Below are 20,385 nucleotides of genomic sequence, written 5' to 3'. Positions count from 1 at the left end.
AATTACACCTAATTAAGTAGAATTATGATGTTAACAAACATGGGTGTTTAATTTGTTAATTCCTTTTTTGCGTTAAACCTTTCAACTATGGATGTTTAAAAACAATAACATTTACATGGATGTTTTGTTCTAGGAACTGCGGACTGTCCACCATGGACATTGAAAAATTAATTGCTTGTGTTCAAGAGAACAAGTGTTTGTGGAACATGAGGGAAAAACATTACCACAACAGAGATGTTTGTCGGCAAAGTTGGGAGAAGGTTGCATCACAACTCGACACCAGCAGTAAGCAAAGTTTATGAATTTGTTTGTGATTACACATACATTAGTTACGAATATATTAATTTACGCAAGTTAAGCAAGTAGAGTTATAATGTTAACATTTCACCCATCAATAACAAATCTTATAGAGCTGGAGATTATTATACTAGGTCATATTGATACGGAACCTCACCTGCTGGGCTAACAAAATAAGTTTTCAAAGTTTCTCTAGCATCATTTGCGCTTCTTCCGTAGTTATTATATCTCCGTGAAACTGGAGCATTGTTTTTGGGTTCAAGTCCCATCGCAGGAATATCAAGGGAACTCAGTCCTTCCTTATCAACGATTATGTTATGCAAAAGACAAACGCATTTAACTACGATGTCTACTTTATCTGGATCGATTTGCAGTTCAGTTTTTAAACACCTCCACTTGGATACCAGAATACCAAAGGCATATTCCACACACCGTCTAGCTCTTGATAGTCTATAGTTAAAAATCCGTTCTTCAATACCAAGTCTTTGTCTTGAATACTGCTTCAATAAATAGGTTTTCAGAGGATAAGCATTATCAGCCAATAGAACATAGGGTGCTGGAATGTTAGTTGACGGAATATTTTCATTCTCTGGTATGTTTAGAGTTCTTGCTTCCAACTGTTGATAAATATTTGAATCTGAAAATGTTCCCCCGTCACTTTGCCTACCGTATCCCCCAACTTCAACAGCAATGAACTTGTACTTTGCATCGGCTACTCCTTGCAGTACAATTAAAAAATAGCCCTTGTAGTTAAAATATGTCGACCCAGTTTTTTTTGGGCATTTCATGCGAATATGTTTGCCATCTATGCAACCAATGCAGTTGGGAAAATTCCATTTGTTGTAGAAGTCACTCGCGATGTTTTTCCATTCCTCTGTAGTTGGCAACGACATATGTGTACCGCAGAAGCACTCCCATATAGCTTGACATGTGTCGTAAACTATGCTTCGAATACCGCAGTGGGAAATTCTGTATGAGAAGCTAAGTGCTCGAAAAGACATCCCAGTAGACAGAAATCTGAAATAAAAAACAAATCTACTACACACTAAATCAACATTATTTAACAAAACAATAATTCAATACACTAAAATAATAGTAGGTTACAAATGAAAACAAGATTAATTGGTTCTCATTTCAATAATTTCAGCTGAAACAGCCAAAACTAAGTGGCGAGGTTTGAGGGACACGTTTCGCAAGGAATTGAGCAAGTATCCTGAAAAACGAAGCGGAGACGAAGGAGGAATCATCAAAGAGTCTAAGTGGGCCTATTTTAGAAGCATGGAGTTTTTAAAGGACCAATTTCAAAAAAGACAGGGTAATGTCCCGAGACCCACCCAGCCAACATCTGATAGTGAAGAAGACACCCATAATTCACCTTTTAGTTTTCCCCCTGATCCCGCTGAAGACGAACCAGATTCACATACAAAAACTCTCGTATCACCTCATAACACAGTGGATGAAACAACGCCACCACAAGTATTTTCTGCACCCAAGAAAAAAGTAGCGAAGATAAATAATGCCACTATCGTCAGAAAATTGATGGATTTTGAAGAAGAGAAACTTCGAATGATCAAGGAAAGAAATTCATCTCCACGAAACGACGATCCGGACTATCATTTTCTGATGAGCCTACTACCTTATTTGAGGAAAGTGCCAGATGACAGAAAACTGTACGTGAGGACTAAACTCCAACAAGTTTTTTGCGAAGAGGAGGAAAGATTTGGAGGTAAAAAAATCGAGTTCGTCCATTTTCGCTGGGTGGCAGAAACGTACTGACGATCAAAATGCGTCCACAGTGTAACCACCTTGCTCTGACGACGAGTTCTTCAGAACACGTAAGAACAAAATCTCGTACGAATTCGCATGCATAGTAACCGTAGCCTTATGTTGCCAAAGTTTTGAATGGGACATTTTCCGAGGAATTTCAAATTATGCCAGATTTATTATCCGCTCTGAAATATGTTCCAATTACATCTGTCAATGTCGAACGTTCGTTTTCAATGTACAAATTAATTTTAAGTGATCGAAGACCTAGTTTTAAGACCGAAAATATTGAAAAACATTTAGTTGTTTCTATTAATGATAAAATTTTAAGTGGTTACAATGTTTAATTATTAATTTACAGTTCTTTAGTTACTAGTTTATTTATCCTAATGTTATGATTATGATGTGTAAATATACCTGCCTAAGTTAATATTACGTTAACTCACTTTGTACAATAAATAATAAGTTATATTCCTTTATTGCCTATATTTTGCCTAAATGTTAATACTCCTGCCTTTTTTAATAAAAATCTTTGCCTATATAGGAGCCTTTTTCTTCAATTTTTGTTGCCTATAAATTCGAGCTTTACTGATAACTGTGTAGGTCAGAATAAAAACAAATATATTTTCTCTATGTAAAAGAGTATTGGAAAGTGGCCCACTCTATGTGCCTTCGAATTGGCGACAATTATCAAATGTTCAAAAAAGACTGGTAAGCCATATACTGTCTTAGAAATGCATTCTACGAATTGTATTAATTGGAAAGATGTTACTGAAAAAATGGGTAAAAATTTTACCTTAGACAGTGATAAAAATAAAGTTAAGTGGAATGAAGTAAAGGTTGTTAAGGTATGTAAGACAGAAAAGATACCATTTTTTACAAAACTTCACTTGATCAAAAAGGAGATTTTAAGAAAATATACATAAGGTATAAAATGCGAGGAAGCAAATTAAGTCCTAACTTAGAACCATCTTATAAAGAACCAGTAGAAATTACTCAGAAGAAAGAAAACTCATTTGATGCAGCTGTGCGATGAAGGGCAAATATCTACTGTTCATGTTAAGTTTTTTAGAAACCTACAGGTATCACCTAAAAATAAGGCGGAAACTGAAAGCATCATCCGGGGAAGAAAATTAGCTACATCTATTTTCTCAAAAGTTTGATTTTCATTGTTTTGTTCACTTTTGATTATTAAAAAAAATGTTAATTTTCGTTTTATTCCATTTTTTTATAATTCAGAAGCTCTTTTTAATAAAATCAGTTATCTCGTAAAAATAAGCGTTTGTTTTCTTCCCAAAAATTTAATGTAATCGAAAAGTTTCCCTGTAAAACCGAACCTTCAAGTAAGGTTATTCATGAGATATTTTTAAAATTGTTTCTAAAAATGTTGTTGGACAGTGAGATATCTATTTTTATTGCAATATATTTCCAACAGCATTTCTGTGCAACAGTGAGGTAAGTCATTTTTTTTCAAAATTTTGATACAATTTTTCACAAAAGTACTGTTAACTAATCCAGTCTCAGTTTACAAAATTTTATTCAAAATATAAATGCAGTTCTCTGTATGATAAGAAAGTTATGAATAGTTATTCCTTTGGCAAAATACATTTTCCCTTTTCTCAGTTCATCGACAATTACGATATCACACTGTTGCTTTGAGGTATCGATATAATATTATTATTCTATGGATGAACATCATAAAATAACGTTGAGCAATTTAGGTATATAATGGTGTAAAGGGATTTTAAAAATTTCAATGTATCCACACACACCACACACGAGCTTTTTATTGATTGCTATTCAACTGTATGAGTATCTACACAAATTAACTTATATTCGATTTATGATACCTAATACCTATTCAACACCCTGACTTGAATATTTTTGAATTTCAGTTTAAGAATACACCCTGTATGACTAACATCACGCGAAACCATACAAATAAATGAGTAGTTGGACGTAATTGCACGACTGGTTTCTATTGCTGACTGGACGTGCTGTTGGTCAACAGATTATTTCAGAATCTTTATTATGTATTCTGTAAAGTGAAGTCACAAATGCAAAAATTGCAATTTATTATTTATTTTTTCCAGGAGACACAGCTGGTTATGGCTTCTAATCCAAATGATGATGAGCTGGCTGAAAACTTGGGACGGGCATTGAACAATGAAAGTATGGACACTGGCCATACATAAGATTGCAGCACTATTGTACCTTTGGCATCCGGCGTCGGTTGTAGTTCTCCCAGTCCATCTAATAATTATATAAAATGAAAAAGACAGCAAAGATTTGATTTCACGTACAAAGCGTCTATGTATCTGTTGATACGTATTTCGACTTAATAAGTCTCATCAGAACAGTTATTAATAGCCGTTCTAAACGTGAAAAATAATCTTCTCTGTCTTTTAAGAAGCAACAATAAAATGGCTTTTTGTTTTGAAAATTTGTTTCGAAACTATCTTACCGAATTATATAAAACTACAACATTTTTTGCTTATTGCTGCCAAAGTTGGAGAAGAAGACACCGCTATCATTGACACAGAACTTCCCAATTTTTTACTCAATACCTCTGTTGAAGATGAAGACACCGATCAACCACCGCTTGATCTATCTTCAGTTGACTCTACAACAGAAAACTTTACTAGTTCGAACCCAACACAACTCGATCGACCTACAACTTCTACTGATTTAGGAAGAGGACTAACTCACAATCATAAACTTATATCGAGAAACAATCCTGATGAAGGTGAAAATTTGGCACAGTCCTCAAATAGCATGAATTTAAATACACCACACATAGTTACAGTCCTAAATAGATACATCGATTACATGTCTGATCAAGAAGATTTTTCTACTTTTTACGGCGATAATGATGATTCAGACGACTGGTTGCCAGTACAAAGTGCAAGTGACGAGGAAAAAACAAGAAAAAAGAAAAAGAATTTCAGAAGAAGAAAACCAACAACGAATGGATCGGGCATACAAGAAGAAACTAGGAGATTCTGGATTGAGGGAAAGAAAAGAAAGATCTAAGAAGAGAGCTGGGGAAGAATATACAACTAAGAAGGGAGTGGCAGTACCAGCCAAGAGAATCCATGTCAAGGAAAAAAATGTGGGAATTACTGTAGATCTATCCCAGAAGAAAGAAGAGAAAGCATATTTAAACTTTTCTGGAAATTGGATACAATCGACGACGAGATTGATTGGTATCATTGGCGCAAAGAGTAGGTGTGAAGCGCAAGAGCAGTAAGTCTTAAAAACGCAACTACTATAAAATATTTTATAAATGAAGGCGAAGGTAAGAGAAACGTATGCTTACAGTTCTTAGTAGCCACTATAAATATTCTCAGACACAACTATTTATAGTATTGTTAAAAATGCAGAGTGGGGATGTGCCAAGGAAGATATGAGAGGAAAGATGGAGCCGTCAAATAAAACCAAACAAACTACTCTGGATGCCTTTATAAACTTTATAAAAAGTTTGCCTGCTTTACCATCGCACTATGGACGCCAAGATTCCAGTAAAGTTTATTTACCAGAAGGATTTAAGAACATACCAACCCTTTACGGAATTTATAAAAATAATGTCATTAATCAAGGTATGAATGTTGTGAGTGAGAATTTTCCGCAAAATATTTCATGAGCAGTTTAACGCCGGCTTTCATGTACCAAAGAAAGATAAGTGCAAGAAATGTCTTGTGTTTGAAAAAACCACTGATCCTGACAAACTGAAAGGAAAAGAACAACATGAGAAAGAAAAAGAAAGTAACGCCCCTTTCAAGTCACAAAAAGATCCATAAAGATGATTCTTCTACATTCAATGCTATTATACTATGGTAGAAAACTGGCTGTTTATAACCTATGATTCTACGAGAATGTAACAATCCTTAAACAATTCAGTTGAATTTCCTACTAACTGGGCAGTGCCATATAAGGAGACTTATATTTAAAGGATTTAGAACTACTACTACTACTAAGGATTTCCACAGTTTTCACTGTCTTCCTTCACTCAACCGTTTTCTCCAATTTTCCCTGTCATTCCAGTCTCCATCTCGCAGGGTTCTTTTCTTCATAGCCTCGTCGATTTCATCTCTGAATGACCTTCGGGGTCTTCCTCTCTTTCTTCTTCCAATCGGGCTCCATTCTGTGATTTTGTTTATCCAGCGTCCTCTGTCCGCTCTTCTGACGTGGCCGTACCAGGATAGTCTCTTCTCCTCTATACAGTCGATTATGTCTGATTGCACTCCCATTCTCCGCTTAATCTCTGCGTTTTCAATTCTGTCTCTTTTTGTAAGTCTACAGCTTCTCCTCAGGAACTCCATTTCTACTGCTCTTATTCTACCTCTATTTCTCTTGTTTATTGTCCAGTTTTCGGACCCCGTTTAGAACTACTTGTGGTAAATTTCATGATCCTTTGGTTCGTTAATTGCATGTAGAAAAGTTGCTAAGACATGTTTGACATTAGAATTTGTTACTGTTACAAAAAATTGTTAACAATTTAGTTAGGTTATGTACGTGGTACCCTGATCTGCTCATCGCGGCGTTGCCATGTTGTTTGTAAAATCTGTAGATTGTGCTTATTTGCGGAAGTAATTCGAGATATTTTATTTTTTGCAGATTCCCAATGAATCTACTAATGTAATTGAAACTGATAAACAGAAAATCGTTATTATTAAACAAGAAGAACGAATTCTAGATGAAAAAACTGGCGAGTTCAAACTTATTGAAGATTTAGTAACCAGTCGAAATTCTAATAATAAGTTACAATATTTCAAAACGATTCTTCTGAAGATGAGTACACTTCTGGCAGTGAATCTGACGTAAATGTCTCATTAAAACAGAAATTAGATGAGACAACAGGAACTTTGACAAAAAAACGATCAAAAAAGGGACAAGGAAAACCCTCTAATTGGGAAAGAAATAGAAGAAAGCTAGCAAGAGAGCAGGGTAAAAGTTACTACAGTATTGAAAGAATAAAAGGAAAAACATGTGGGGTACGAAAGCGAAATGAAAGAACAGTTCAAGGAAGGTGCAAATGTTTACCGAATAAAAATCAAAGAAATTGTGCCACACAATATCAGACTGTCAGAGAGTTGAGATCTGTAAATCATTTTGGAGTATCATGACATGGAGTCAAAGAAAGGCATTGGTCAATGTTTTAGTTAACAAACATCCAGTTCAACAAAGGAGAGGAGCCAGTACAAAAAGAAGTCAAACTTTATTGTACAATTTGAAAGTTGATAACAAGTTGGTAATGGTTTGCAAACCAATGTTTTTATCAACCCTTGCCGTTGGTGAATGATCTGTTTTAAAGTGGTTAACCCTCTAACAGGCAAGACCGTCTTAAGACGGTCTTTACATTTTATCGTATAAAACTTACACCGAATGTTTTTTGCTACCACAGTAACGACGTCCAACTTTAAAAAACCTTACTTGACGTTATTCTATACGACTAAACACATTCTGGCATCGCGATTACGTTCTTATCGTTAGTCAAGTGCTGACATACCATAAAGTGACAGTGAAAATTATTTATTCATAAACATTATTTTTAAATCATCAAAAAACACGTTTAGATCAAAGTGATCAACTTGATAATTTTATGGTAAGTACATTATATTTCTTGTTTTAGTAATATAATATGCTTTTAATAAAAACTTTTGTGCAAATAGGCTTTATAAACAAAAATATCAAGACCGTCTCAAGACGGTCTTGCCGATTTACGTATGAAATTTTTATCCTTCAGTATCAAATTCAGATAAAAAATATCTCCTTCAGTATGAAATTTTTTGTTATTTTTTTTGTGCGTAGGAACACTCTTACTTCCCTGTTCTATTATTTTTCTTTTGTGTGATAGATGCATCGTCTAAATCGTAACCATAAGAATAAAATCAATTTGGAAGAATTGTCTGATGAACAATTATTCGAATTTATTGATTCCGTTGAAACCGACGATAGCATTTATAGTAGTGACGATAGTATTGTGGATCCCGACTATGTTGATGATAATATTGAGCCTGAGAAGCCTTACAGCCTATCCGAGGTATCAGAGGATAACTCACAAGTTATTGACAAATGCATTCAGGAAATGCTTGAAGCTGAGACAACCGATGCATTTGTAAATTGTATAAATTTGTCACTGGATATTAGCAAAGTTGATCAACCAGCAGCTTCTTCAACATTAGTTTTGGTTGATGTATCAACCGAAACATTTGAAGTACAAGAATCCTCTACATCCACTTCTACAAATGCATATTTTAAACTAGTCAAAAGAGCTCGATCTCCATTGCCAACTCTTGAAGATACTGGGCCATTAGTTCAACCTAATGATGGTGACTTTACTGGAGGAGGTAAGATTATATATATATATATATATATATATATATATATATATATATATATATATATATATATATATATATATATATATATGTATAGAAAACATATTTATACGTTAGGTATATTGTCTTTTTTATTACAGCATTGAATACAATATCAAAAAACTCGAAAGAGATTTCCAAATTGACGTGGCGTAATCGCTCAATGCGTTTACACGTAAATGATGTGGCTTTTCGTGGCGATTCATCTCTTCCTAGAACAGTCAAACAGCTTCAAACACCGATGCAATTATTTAATTATTTTTTTAACGACGATATCGTTAAACTGATTGTTGAAGAGACAAACCGTTGTGCTTTGGAAAAAAATATAAATACAACATTCAGCACAACTGCAGACGAAATAAGACATTACATTGGTATATCGCTTTATATGTCTATATATCGCTATCCTAACATAGATAGTTATTGGGGAAACAATGCTTTTGTGCCAATTCAGAACTGTATGACATCGAAACGATTTATTACCATCAAGAAGTATTTATCCTTTCAGGATAACTCACAACGAAAGAAGAAAGGTGAACCAGGATATGATTCATTATTTCGTATTCGTACGCTAGCTAACAAATTGAATGACAGGTTTGATTCCATCCCCAAAACGGCTAGACTTTGTGTTGATGAACAGATGTGCTCTACAAAAACGAAACACCATTTGCGTCAGTATATCGTCGTGGTACATGCAAAAGGTCGAATGTAAATAAAATATATTTTTTCTTTTTTGACATGTAAGTATCCAAAACACGCTTCTCCAACGTTTGCAAAAACTGCTATGTCTATCAACCAATCAGAAGCGAGCGTTTGAATTAGTTGCAATAAGACCAATGTCAGAAGTCTCTGTTTTGGTTAATGCAATTTGTCGTATGTCATTGTATTCCCGTGCCGTGAGACGTACTTTGTATTGTTTTTATTCAAGCATCATTATTGTGTCGTGTACCTAGTTGTGTAAGTATTTAACTCTTTTATTTAATATAATTTAAACTTACAAATAATAAAAATACTTTTTATTTGTAATGATAACTGTTAAATTTACTTCAAACAAAATACTAACCTCACTTTTTCTATGTTTTTAAGTTCAAACTTTAATGATCATAGCTTTATAATGTTTTACAATAAGATAAAAGTTTAAATCACTTATAATAATAATTAATTAACTTTTTCTGTATAAAATAATTGAAATTTTTGAATATTTTTGTTGACAAAAGAGATTTGCAAGAATCATAGTTCGATAATATAATATTGACATGGGAGCTATTGCATTTGACAAATTATTAACTTATTGTTTGTTGCAGGAATATCAGAAAAGGACCTTTCCTAATATGGCTGGAGCTAGAAGCCGCACTTTGGTGAAGCTGGCTCTTAGTTCTAGTAGAGGAAAGTAGCCTAATTTCGGATAGTGTCTTAATTTCGGATAGCGGTGTATCTAAAAAAGTTTCTTTATTTGCGAACAGAAACCTATACGTATGTCACGCTGAATACCACAGAGAACATTATTTTTTCGTGTTTTTATTCCTGTTTGAAGTTTGATCTTTTGGCAGGGGTAAGCTAGAAACCTGTTTTATTTGATTTTGCTACTAATTTAAAGCAGATTTTAATCACATATAAATTAGAGAGCCCTAACCTTAAAAATAAAAAATTCCTAATTTCGGATAGTACAAGTCCCATAATTTCGGATATCCGAAATTAGGAACCTTAAATTGATGATCATGTTAGCATAAAAACTTTTGTTTCTTTTCAGAAGAAAATGCCAAAAACAAGTAAAAAACATAAACAATGGGATCCAGACCGAATGATACGTGCTATCCGTGCCGTCAGGGGAAAGGAAATGGGGTATCTTAAAGCCTCGAAGTTATTTGCTGTTCCGAAATCAACTCTGGAAGATTATGTTAAGCAAGAAAATAAAACTCCGGAGCAGTTGGTTGCTGTTAAAATTGGAAGAAGACCAGTACTTTCTGCAGAAATGGAAGCAGATTTAGTCTCGTATTGCCTAGAAATGGACCGGCGATTTTACGGAATTGGGACCGCTGATATCAAGAGACTTGCATATCAAATAGCTTTACGAAATGGTCTTCGTCATCCATTTGCCCATGCCGAATCTGCCGGTAAAAAATGGTTAAGGGGATTTATGAGGCGAAACGCAGTTTTGTCCCTTAGAAAACCACAAGGAATCTCGAAAGCCCGAATTAAGGGATTTACCCCAGAAAATGTCAGCAGATTGTATGATCTTTTAGAAACGTCAATGGAAAAAGTTAACTTCAACCCCGCAAGAGTTTATAACGTTGATGAAAGCGGCATAACAACGGTTCAGTCCAAGAATACTCGTGTTATAACATTAAAAGGAAAAAAACAGGTTGGATCTGTTACCGCGACTGAAAGAGGCGCATTAGTTACTGTTGTATTTTGTATGAATGCTGCTGGTGGGTTTGTCCCTCCATTATTCGTGTTTCCAAGAAAGAACATGAAAGTGGAATTATTAGATGGATCGCCGCCTGGCTCTATTGCAGCTTGCCATCCATCAGGTTGGATTCAGCAGCACATTTTTTCCCAATGGCTACAGCATTTCGTAGCTCACGTGAAACCATCCCGTGAAGACCCAGTGCTGCTTATTCTTGATGGTCACTACAGCCACACAAGAAATATAGATGTGATAGAAGCAGGACGTGCAAATTTCGTTACAATTTTGTGTATCCCGCCGCACAGTTCACACAAACTACAACCTCTAGATTTGTCTTTTATGTCACCATTTAAAACATATTATTCGCAACAAATTGAGATGTGGTTAAGGCAAAATCCTGGACGCACCATAAACTCGTATCAAATTTGTAAGCTTATGTGCCCGGCATATTTGAAAAGTGCTACTGCAGAAATTTCCGCGAATGGTTTTCGCAAATCTGGAATATATCCTTTTAATAAAAATAACTTTTCTGATCACGATTTTATAATGGAGAGACAAAGAGAAAGAACACCACCACCCATAAATCAAAATCATGGGGAAGTATTACCAACAAGAGGTCAGTCAAGACCAGAACCACAAAGCATTATCGAAAGAACACCTCCAAAACATAACTTAACAAATAAATCATCCAATGGAAATGCAACTGAAACTACGGCAACTATGATAAGAGCTGAGGATATTAGTCCACTGCCTTCTTGCAGTTATACCTCACAAACAAACAAACAAAAAAATCCTCGAAAAGGTTCTAGTTGGATAATAACTAGTACACCTTATAAAGATGAACTTGAACGAAGTGTAGCCGAACAAGAAAGAAAAAAGTCTTTGAAAGAAAAGAAACCAAAAATAAGCAACGAATTAAATCAAGTCAACAGAAAAAAAACTCCACGCCAAAAAAAGCAAAAGAAAAAAATTGAATCGAGTAGTAGTGACACTTCACATCCTGGTGATGACCTTATTTTGGATGATGATTCTGATATGGATGTAGACGATGAAGATGGAGACACAGAATGTATGTTTTGTGACAGTTTATATTCCGAAGATACACACGGTGAGAAGTGGATAAGGTGTATAAAGTGCTTCAAGTGGTGTCATGAGATGTGCGCCAATGCTGATAAGAAGAAAACCTATATTTGCGACTTTTGTCAAGATGTGTAACTATTCTTATGATGAACAAAATGGTGTCTTAATTTCGGATAGGGTATCCGAAATTAGGAGCCCTAAAATTTTTGACATACAAAAGCACTAATTTTATTGAACAATATTTTTTGTAAAAAAGATTTTCAATAAATTGTCTATGATAATAAAATTAGTTTCTATATTACTCTGCAAGTACTCTTGAGTAGATAAAAGTTTAAAATGTGTTATTAGGTGAAAAATATGACACTAATTGTAAATGGTATCCGAAATTAGGCTACTTTCCCTTATTGGTGAATTCAGCGTATATCAAGCCATCTCTGTTAGTCAGCCCAGCTCAAGTCAAGGGGACTCTTCAAAATTAGTCGTTGAAGTGACAGGTGCTCAGGTACTATCAACGGCATCAAAACCCGTCGTAGAACAGCATGATATAAGAGACCAAGAACTGCTTGCACCTTCATCCGAACCAACCGCTTCGATTGGGGCGATTACACCCTCCATTAAGTGTCATGATGTAATGGAGTGCACAACACAGATCCATCCTGTAGAAAAGCTCGATGAAGTCATGCAGGAGCAATCAGATACAGATATTAGTTCAGGATCAGATGAATTTTATGCTCCATCCGAAAGTGAAACTGACACAGATGTAACAGCAGATGATGTCACTAATATACACTCGGTCGCTGATATACTAACAAGACAACAGCCGCAATCAATGTCGTATACCGACCAAAATATTATTATAGATCAGGAACAACAAAAACCAAGAAAGCGTAAAGGTCAAGTTAACCGAAATGAGTGGAAGAGATTAAAAAATGCCAAGTTAAGATTAGAGGGGAAGTCTTATGTTGGATTTGAAAAACAAGAAAATGGAAAATATAAGCAAACTAAAATTAAGGAATCTAGATGCCTAGGGTCAAGATGTAAGGGGCATCCTCAGCCGAAAAAAGGCAAAGGAGGTCCAAGACAAGATTTCAAATGTAATATTATTAGTGAAGATGATCGAAAGTCAATACATTCGTACTTTTGGAATCTGTCATCTTGGGAGGCTAAAAAAGTTTGCGTCACTGGGTCTGTATTGCAGGCACGTCCAAAATACAGAAGAAAAACTACTACTACTACAAGAAAAAACACCGGATTTTCTTTTTACTTGACTGTAAAAGAAAATGGAGATGATGTGAAGAAACGTGTTTACCGAAATATGTTTATGAACACATTAAGCGTTGGTGAAAAGACTGTGCGCTCTTGGATGTTATCAGATCAACCCAGTACAAGCCAGGAAAACGAAGAACAGGATGAAGAAGAACAAGAAAATCAGGCACCACGACAAAGACCAAATAGAGTTAACAATAATGTAAAAAAATTTCTGAATTTACTGCCTAAAGTAGAAAGCCATTATTGTCGAGCGTCTTCCACTAAACTTTACGTTGAGCCCTTGTGGTCTAGTCTGCGAGAGATGTACCGCTTTTATAAAGAGGATTGTCAAACAAAAAACAAAACTGCATCGTCCTGGAAAACCTTTTATATTACTTTAAAAACCATGAATATAGATCTTTATACTCCAAAAAAGGATCAATGTAATACATGCACACAGTATACGAAAGGAACGTGCGATGAAGAAACATTCCAGAAACATCAGCAAAAGAAGAAATTAGCAAGAGAAGAGAAAACAAGAGACAAAGAACAATCCAACAATAATGCTAACACTGAAACCTATACTGTAGATTTACAGGCTGTTCTTTTAGCTCCAAGACTAAATGCAAGTGCAAATTACTACAAGACTAAGTTAAAAGTCCACAATGAGACTTTCCTTAACTTAAGTACTAAAGATGCGGTCTACTACGTTTGGCACGAAGCTGTGGAATGGATCGAAAGTGATGTATTTGCATCAATTTACACAGACTTTTTAACAAAAGTGGTAGAAAAACTACACCCAGAAAAAATTACAATTTGGAGTGATGGGTGTGGTTACCAGAACCGAAATACCAAGCTTTCTAATGCACTTCTTGAACAAAAATACTTGGAAGTTGGGCACACCTTCATGGAAGTAGACTCTATTCATTCTAGTATTGAAAAAAAATTGCGCAATCGTAGAGAAGTCTATACACCGGCAGACTACATTCCAATAATTCAATCTGCGAGACAACTACCGAATCCCTATGAAACAGTTTATTGCAGTAATGATGATTTTTATGCATTTGAACCACTATACTACAAAACTATTCGCCCTGGCAACAAAGCCGGCGATCCCTGTGTTAACTATGTGGTTGGTTTTCAGTATACCCCTAATGGCATTATTCGTTACAAACTGTGCTTCCAAGATGAATGGGCTGATTTACCTGTAAGATCAAAGCGCATGGAGTCACTACCAAATCATCTTAAACTGTACACAGGGCCAATTCCAATCGAAGCGTCGAAATATGCACACTTACAAGAACTAAAACAATTAATTCCACAAGATTATCGCCAATTCTACGAGACATTACCTCACAAATAAATTTGTTCTTCGCTCTTGTATACTAAATAAAAACTTTAATGACTACACGATTTTATTTCCGGTACTCCTATTCTGAAATTAATTTCACCTATGTCATCCAAATGGTTTGATTTTAAGTCGCAATATATCCAATGTCAACATTTCTCAAAAACTGTAAAGTCAACAACCACTTTTATAATCTATTATAAATTCATACTCAATTTCAAAACAAAATTCATTGTCACAAAACATATTTAACTAACTAAAAAACGAAAAATCAGTTTTTTGTCCTTCCTGTAAAATTGCACCTAATTGACATTCAACCTATTGCATGTACCACGACGATATGCCAAATAAGCCGCACAAATGGGGTGTGAAATTGTTTGTTCTATGTGATTCACATGGTTTTGCCTATAGTTTCGAAATTTACAATGGCGCCGGAGATAATGTAGTCTTGCCTGGTACACCAGACCTAGGAGCAACATCAAATGTTGTCGTTCGTTTATCACAAACGATTCCTAATTTCGTGCATCACATCTTGTATTTTGACAACTTCTATACTTCGCTTCCCCTCTTGGTATATTTACGTGCAAGAGGAATTTATAGTTTAGGCACAGTAAGAGGTAAATAAATTTTCCGTGGTTTCTATTATTTAAAATGATACATGTTTTAATTTTTTATTTGTAGCTAATCGTATACCAGCGTGTAAACTGCCAACTGATAGTGAAGTAAATAAAGTAGAGGGTTTTCCATAGAATACATGACCTCAAATTATGGAATCGATGTAAGCACTGTATTATGGAAGGATAACAAATGTGTCCGCCTGGCATCGACATATGTTGGCATTAAACCTTTTATAAAAACCACTCCAAATCAACAAAAAGCGAAAGTACCTCGGTATGACAGGAAGCATAGAAAACACATCGAAGTTGATTGTCCTCAAATCATACGTGAATATAATGCTCACATGGGTGGAGTCGATTTGATGGATGGACTTATGGGTCGATATCACATTCGAGCTAAAAGCAGAAATATTATGATTCGGATATTCTATCATTTTGTCGACATGGCCGCCACAAACGCATTCATTCTATATAAACATACATGTGCCGAAAAGGCAAATAATTTCAGTGACTGTTGTGAAGAGGAAAGGCTTCTATCTCTTCCAGAATTCCGTGAAAAGATAGCATCTGGCCTTGTTTCTTTCAAGGAGAAACGAAATGTTGGTCGACCATCATCAGCTCGAAATGATGAACCTGGTTCTTCTGGTAAAACTAGTTCATCTGGTGTTGGAAAAAGGGCGGTTCATCAAGTTGCGGATATACGTTTTGATGGTGAAAACCATTTCCCAGTTTGGGTAAACAGAAAAGGCAAGAAGAGATGTAAGCTGTGTAAACAATCTGATACGCAGCTTGTCTGTTCCAAATGTGACCTCCACTTATGCGGTACAGTCGATAAAAATTGTTTTTGGGATTACCACCATCAAAAATAACATGTTCTATACTCATTTTTCTCAATGAAACTTGTTTTATAATAAACATCTACCAAAGTTATTTTTTACTCATAACCCGGTAAGACCGTCTGTAGACGGTCTTCACTATTTCTCACCTAGCACTCATTCTAGACAAGAGTTTTAGCAGAGAATTTAAAATAAGTTACTTTTGCCTATATTTACTTGAAAAAAAAATATCAACTTCAACAGATAATTTATACGATCTTGCCTGTTAGAGGGTTAAAAGAATCAAATGACTATGGAATACCAAACCGTCTAAATACCAAAGAAAAAGTTAGACCAGCAGATGTTATAAAAAGGGATCACATTAAAATTTTTTTAAACAATTTGCCAAAAATGCCAGCACATTACTGTCGGCAAAATACGGAAAAACTCTATTTAGATATAAAATATACCTCGATGAAAGAGGTGTATAGAAATTTTGAAAAGTATTGCTTCGAAAACAACTTGGATAAGGGAAGCTATATTTTGTTTTTGAAGATGGTCCACGAAATGCAAATAGGATTATTTCGGCCTAAAAAGGACCAGTGCAATACCTGTTATTCATACAAAACATGTAAAGATATAGATGAATATACTTATGAGCAACATATTGCTGCAAAAGACAGAGCAAGGATTGAGAAGCAAACTGATAAAACCAAAGCTATCAATGGTGAAACTAATTGTTTTACAATGGATTTGCAAGCTGTGCAATTAGTTCCACTTATACCTGCTGGAGCACAATATTTTAAACAAAAGTTGGCATGTCACCAATTTACCATATTTAATTTAAAAAACTCATTAGTGGTATGTTATGTTTGGCACGAAGGGGAAGGTGGGCTAGACAGCAACATTTTCTCTTCTTGTGTTATGCACTTTTTAGAAAATGAATTGGAGAAAAACAATTTACCAGTTGTTATGTATAGTGATGGCTGTAGCGCTCAAAATAGGAATGTTACGTTATCTAACACGTTGCAACACTTTGCAAAAATGTATAACATGGAAGTTATACACAAATATCTCACTGTTGGTCATAGGCAAATGGAGTGTGACTCAGTCCACGCAAACATTGAGAGAAAAAAAAGAATAAAGAGTTATTCGTACCAGCTGATTATGTTCAACTTATAAAGAAATCTAAAACAAGTGGAATTCCATACAAGGTGCACTACATCCAACATGATTTCTTTAAAGACTATTCTAAATTAAAATACTATTCATCTATCCGTCCAGGGGTAAAAACAGGAGATCCTTGTGTTACAGATCTAAAATGTTTAAAATATAATTCAGATGGTACGTTCCACAAATTAACATATGACGATGAATGGAAACTTCTGCCAAGGCGAATAAATTGGGACAATGAAGAAACTCCTGATCTATATCATGCATCCTTAAAATTAACCGAACGGAAATATTTGGATTTGCAAAGTTTAAAGCAGTGTATATTTCAAGATTATCATCATTTTTATGTCAATTTATTATTTCAATAATTAGTTATTATGCTTAAACATTTGGTCATAATAGATGATAATTTACATTTTTGTTTATTTTGTAAAATTTTAAGAATATTTTTGTGAAAATTTATTATTTCAATAACTAAGTAGTTGTTATATATCAACATTGGGTTCGTATAGATTATAATTTGTTAAAATCATCAGTTGTTCATTTATTAATTGTGAAATTCTGAGAATTCTGATGTTTCTTATGACGTGATAGTATTTCTAATGGAATTAGTTAGTGTTTTTAGATAAACGTAACAACCACGTAACTACGTGACCTAATATCAACTTAAAGTGCAGCAACCTCGTAACGTTCATAATTGTAGAGTGACGGGGCAAAGTGATCTAAGTGCCAAAAAATCAAAAAATCACTTTTTCCACTTAAAGTGTTCTATGTGCCATCGCCAATAGCCCCACTGTGATTTAAGTCCCTATTCTACTGTTACCTAATTTAAAAATTGACTGCATGATCAAGCTAGCGGTATGCCCTTCGGACGTGTCCGGCCAAACTGTTCTAAGTGCCATGCTTCTTTATTAGTATTGTTCCATGTCAGTAGTTGCTTATAAACGTTCGGGAACGTGTCGTTTTAAGGTTAAAATTCCTATTTTGCATGAAATAATGAATGAACAAGCATTTTGTCGTGATGAAACAGTTAAAAACAAAAAACGTAAGAGAAAAATACAGAGTGAGGCACGAGTTAGTGGAAATTCGTACACTACCGATAAATTTAAAAAACTAGTTCCGGCAAGACGTAAACCTAAAAACGAGGTTAGTATTAATTTTTATTTTCGAGTATGTGTGCAATAATGACGTTAGCAACAAAAACCAATATTTGCAATGTAACCTTATATTTTGCTTTTTTTTGTTTTCAGGTTGAATGCAAATGTAAGAACAGCTATTGTAAGGAACTGACTGGAATAGAGAAGATGCAACTCCATGAGTCCTACCATTCACTGGATTTAAATGCGCAGGATAGTTATCTTATGGGACTGATTCAGATACTTCCGGTGACACGACGTCGTCATGGTACTTACGATGATGATTCAGAGAGCCGACGCCAATGCACTATGAGTTACACTGTTCCTGATGGTAAGGGAGGTTTACAAAAAGTTTGTAAACAGACATTCATGAAGATTTTTGCTATTACTCCCCAAAGGATTACAACCATTGTCAAGAAGAAAAAAAGTGGGGATTACATGTACACAGACAAGCGAGGTGGTGCAAAAATGTTTAAATTCACTGTCCATGATCGTCGTTTAGTGAAACAACATATTAATAGCTTCCCTAGAGATGTCAGTCATTACAACCGACTTAAGTCGGACAAAGAGTATTTGAGCTCTGATCTGAATGTGCATAGGCTTTTCAGGGCATTTCAAGAAAAGAATCCTTGTAATATTTCACACAAGTTTTACAGAAGTGTTTTTTTGAAGGATTTTCCGAACCTATCCTTCCGTCGACCACGAGTGGATACTTGCAAAACATGCGATCAACTGAGCATATCAACCAAAAGTTCTGACCCAGCAACCAAGAAAACAGGGACAACAAAACTTGAGTTACATCACCGCCAAGTAGAAGCTGTTTTCGCATCTATAAAAAGCGACTTTATACGAAGCCCCTTGCCAGTAAGTGACACGTGCACCATAACAATGGATTTGCAGAAAGTTTTTTCGTTACCCAAACTAACTCACAGTAGTATGTACTATTCCCGCCAAATATCTGGTTACAACTTTGGTATTCACGTGGCTGATACAGATGATGGATTGATGTGTATTTGGCATGAGGGGCAATCAGGAAGAGGAGGCAACCAAATGGCATCTTGCCTTTTACAAACACTAAACTGTGGACTACTCAATACATACAAAAAAATCTGTGCGTGAGTGATAACTGTGCAGGTCAGTTGAAAAACAGAATGCTTTTGTTCTTGTACATTTTTCTTGTCTGCCATGAAGTTTTTGAAACGATTGATCATAAGTTTCTTGTATCAGGTCATTCGTTCTCAGCTTCAGATCGGGATTTTGCTTTAATCGAAAAAAGAACAAGACAATGCAAGCTAATTAATATGCAGGATGTTATGAAGGCGATAGTCACAGCGAGACCTTCACGTCCTTACAAAGTTCTGAACATGGGTGACGAGAAAACGTTTTTTGATTTTGATGCAGCCTCTTCCGCGTTTCTGAATACAGCCAAACTTGGAATTTCTACAGCTGTTTGGATTCGAGTTTCAAAGGACAACCCTGGGACCGTCATGTACAAGAAAAGTTACAGTGATTTAGCACCGTGGGAAAGTTGTATAGTCCTAAAACTTGGCATTACTGCCACTACCATCAAAAATGCTACACTGTCTTCTCTTCCAAATTCCTTACCTTTAAAAGAATCTAAAAAGAAAGACATTACTGCAATGTTGCAATTTCTCGATGATGACAATAAACAATATTTTTTAAACATTTTGACAGTTTAAGCACTTTATCATTTTCATTTTTTGTAATATGTGTTATATTTGAAGCATGTTTAATATTTAAAATGACTTAATTTAACAGTTTTTATTTTTAAATAAACGATTTACGACAATACATTTGATTCAAAAACGGTTTTTTGTGTGTTCCGAATAAAATGTTTTTTGGCACTTAGATCACTTTGCCCCGTCACTCTACAATTAATTATTATAGTAACACCTAAACGGTTTTTTAAACTATCATGTTGTAATATTGTTCTTTGTGGTCTATTGTTTATTTTCTAGATAACACATACCATAATTGGTATCAATTTATTCTTGAAAACAATTTTTAGTGCATCCTGAAAATATCACTCAATTGCAATACGAGGTTGAGTCAGAAATCAGTCGTTATCAGACCATTTGAAAAGGTTCCATCCAATAATA

At 35.0% G+C, this 20,385-nt stretch overlaps 1 protein-coding gene across 1 annotated transcript; it reads left to right on the top strand.

The window, feature by feature from the left end:
• The first annotated feature begins 18,466 nt into the window (after positions 1-18,466).
• On the top strand, positions 18,467-20,158 carry LOC140449672 (uncharacterized). Its single transcript, XM_072542944.1, is given in 2 exon segments — positions 18,467-19,348; positions 19,351-20,158. Coding segments are annotated over 2 exon segments (1,473 nt in total). The 5' UTR covers positions 18,467-18,490; the 3' UTR covers positions 19,966-20,158.
• The last annotated feature ends 227 nt before the right edge of the window (positions 20,159-20,385 follow it).

Source organism: Diabrotica undecimpunctata, chromosome 9, assembly GCF_040954645.1.
Source record: "Diabrotica undecimpunctata isolate CICGRU chromosome 9, icDiaUnde3, whole genome shotgun sequence".
Lineage (NCBI taxonomy): Eukaryota > Metazoa > Arthropoda > Insecta > Coleoptera > Chrysomelidae > Diabrotica > Diabrotica undecimpunctata.
The sequence above is the reverse complement of the archived record's forward strand: the minus strand, read 5'-3'. Positions and strand labels throughout refer to the sequence as shown.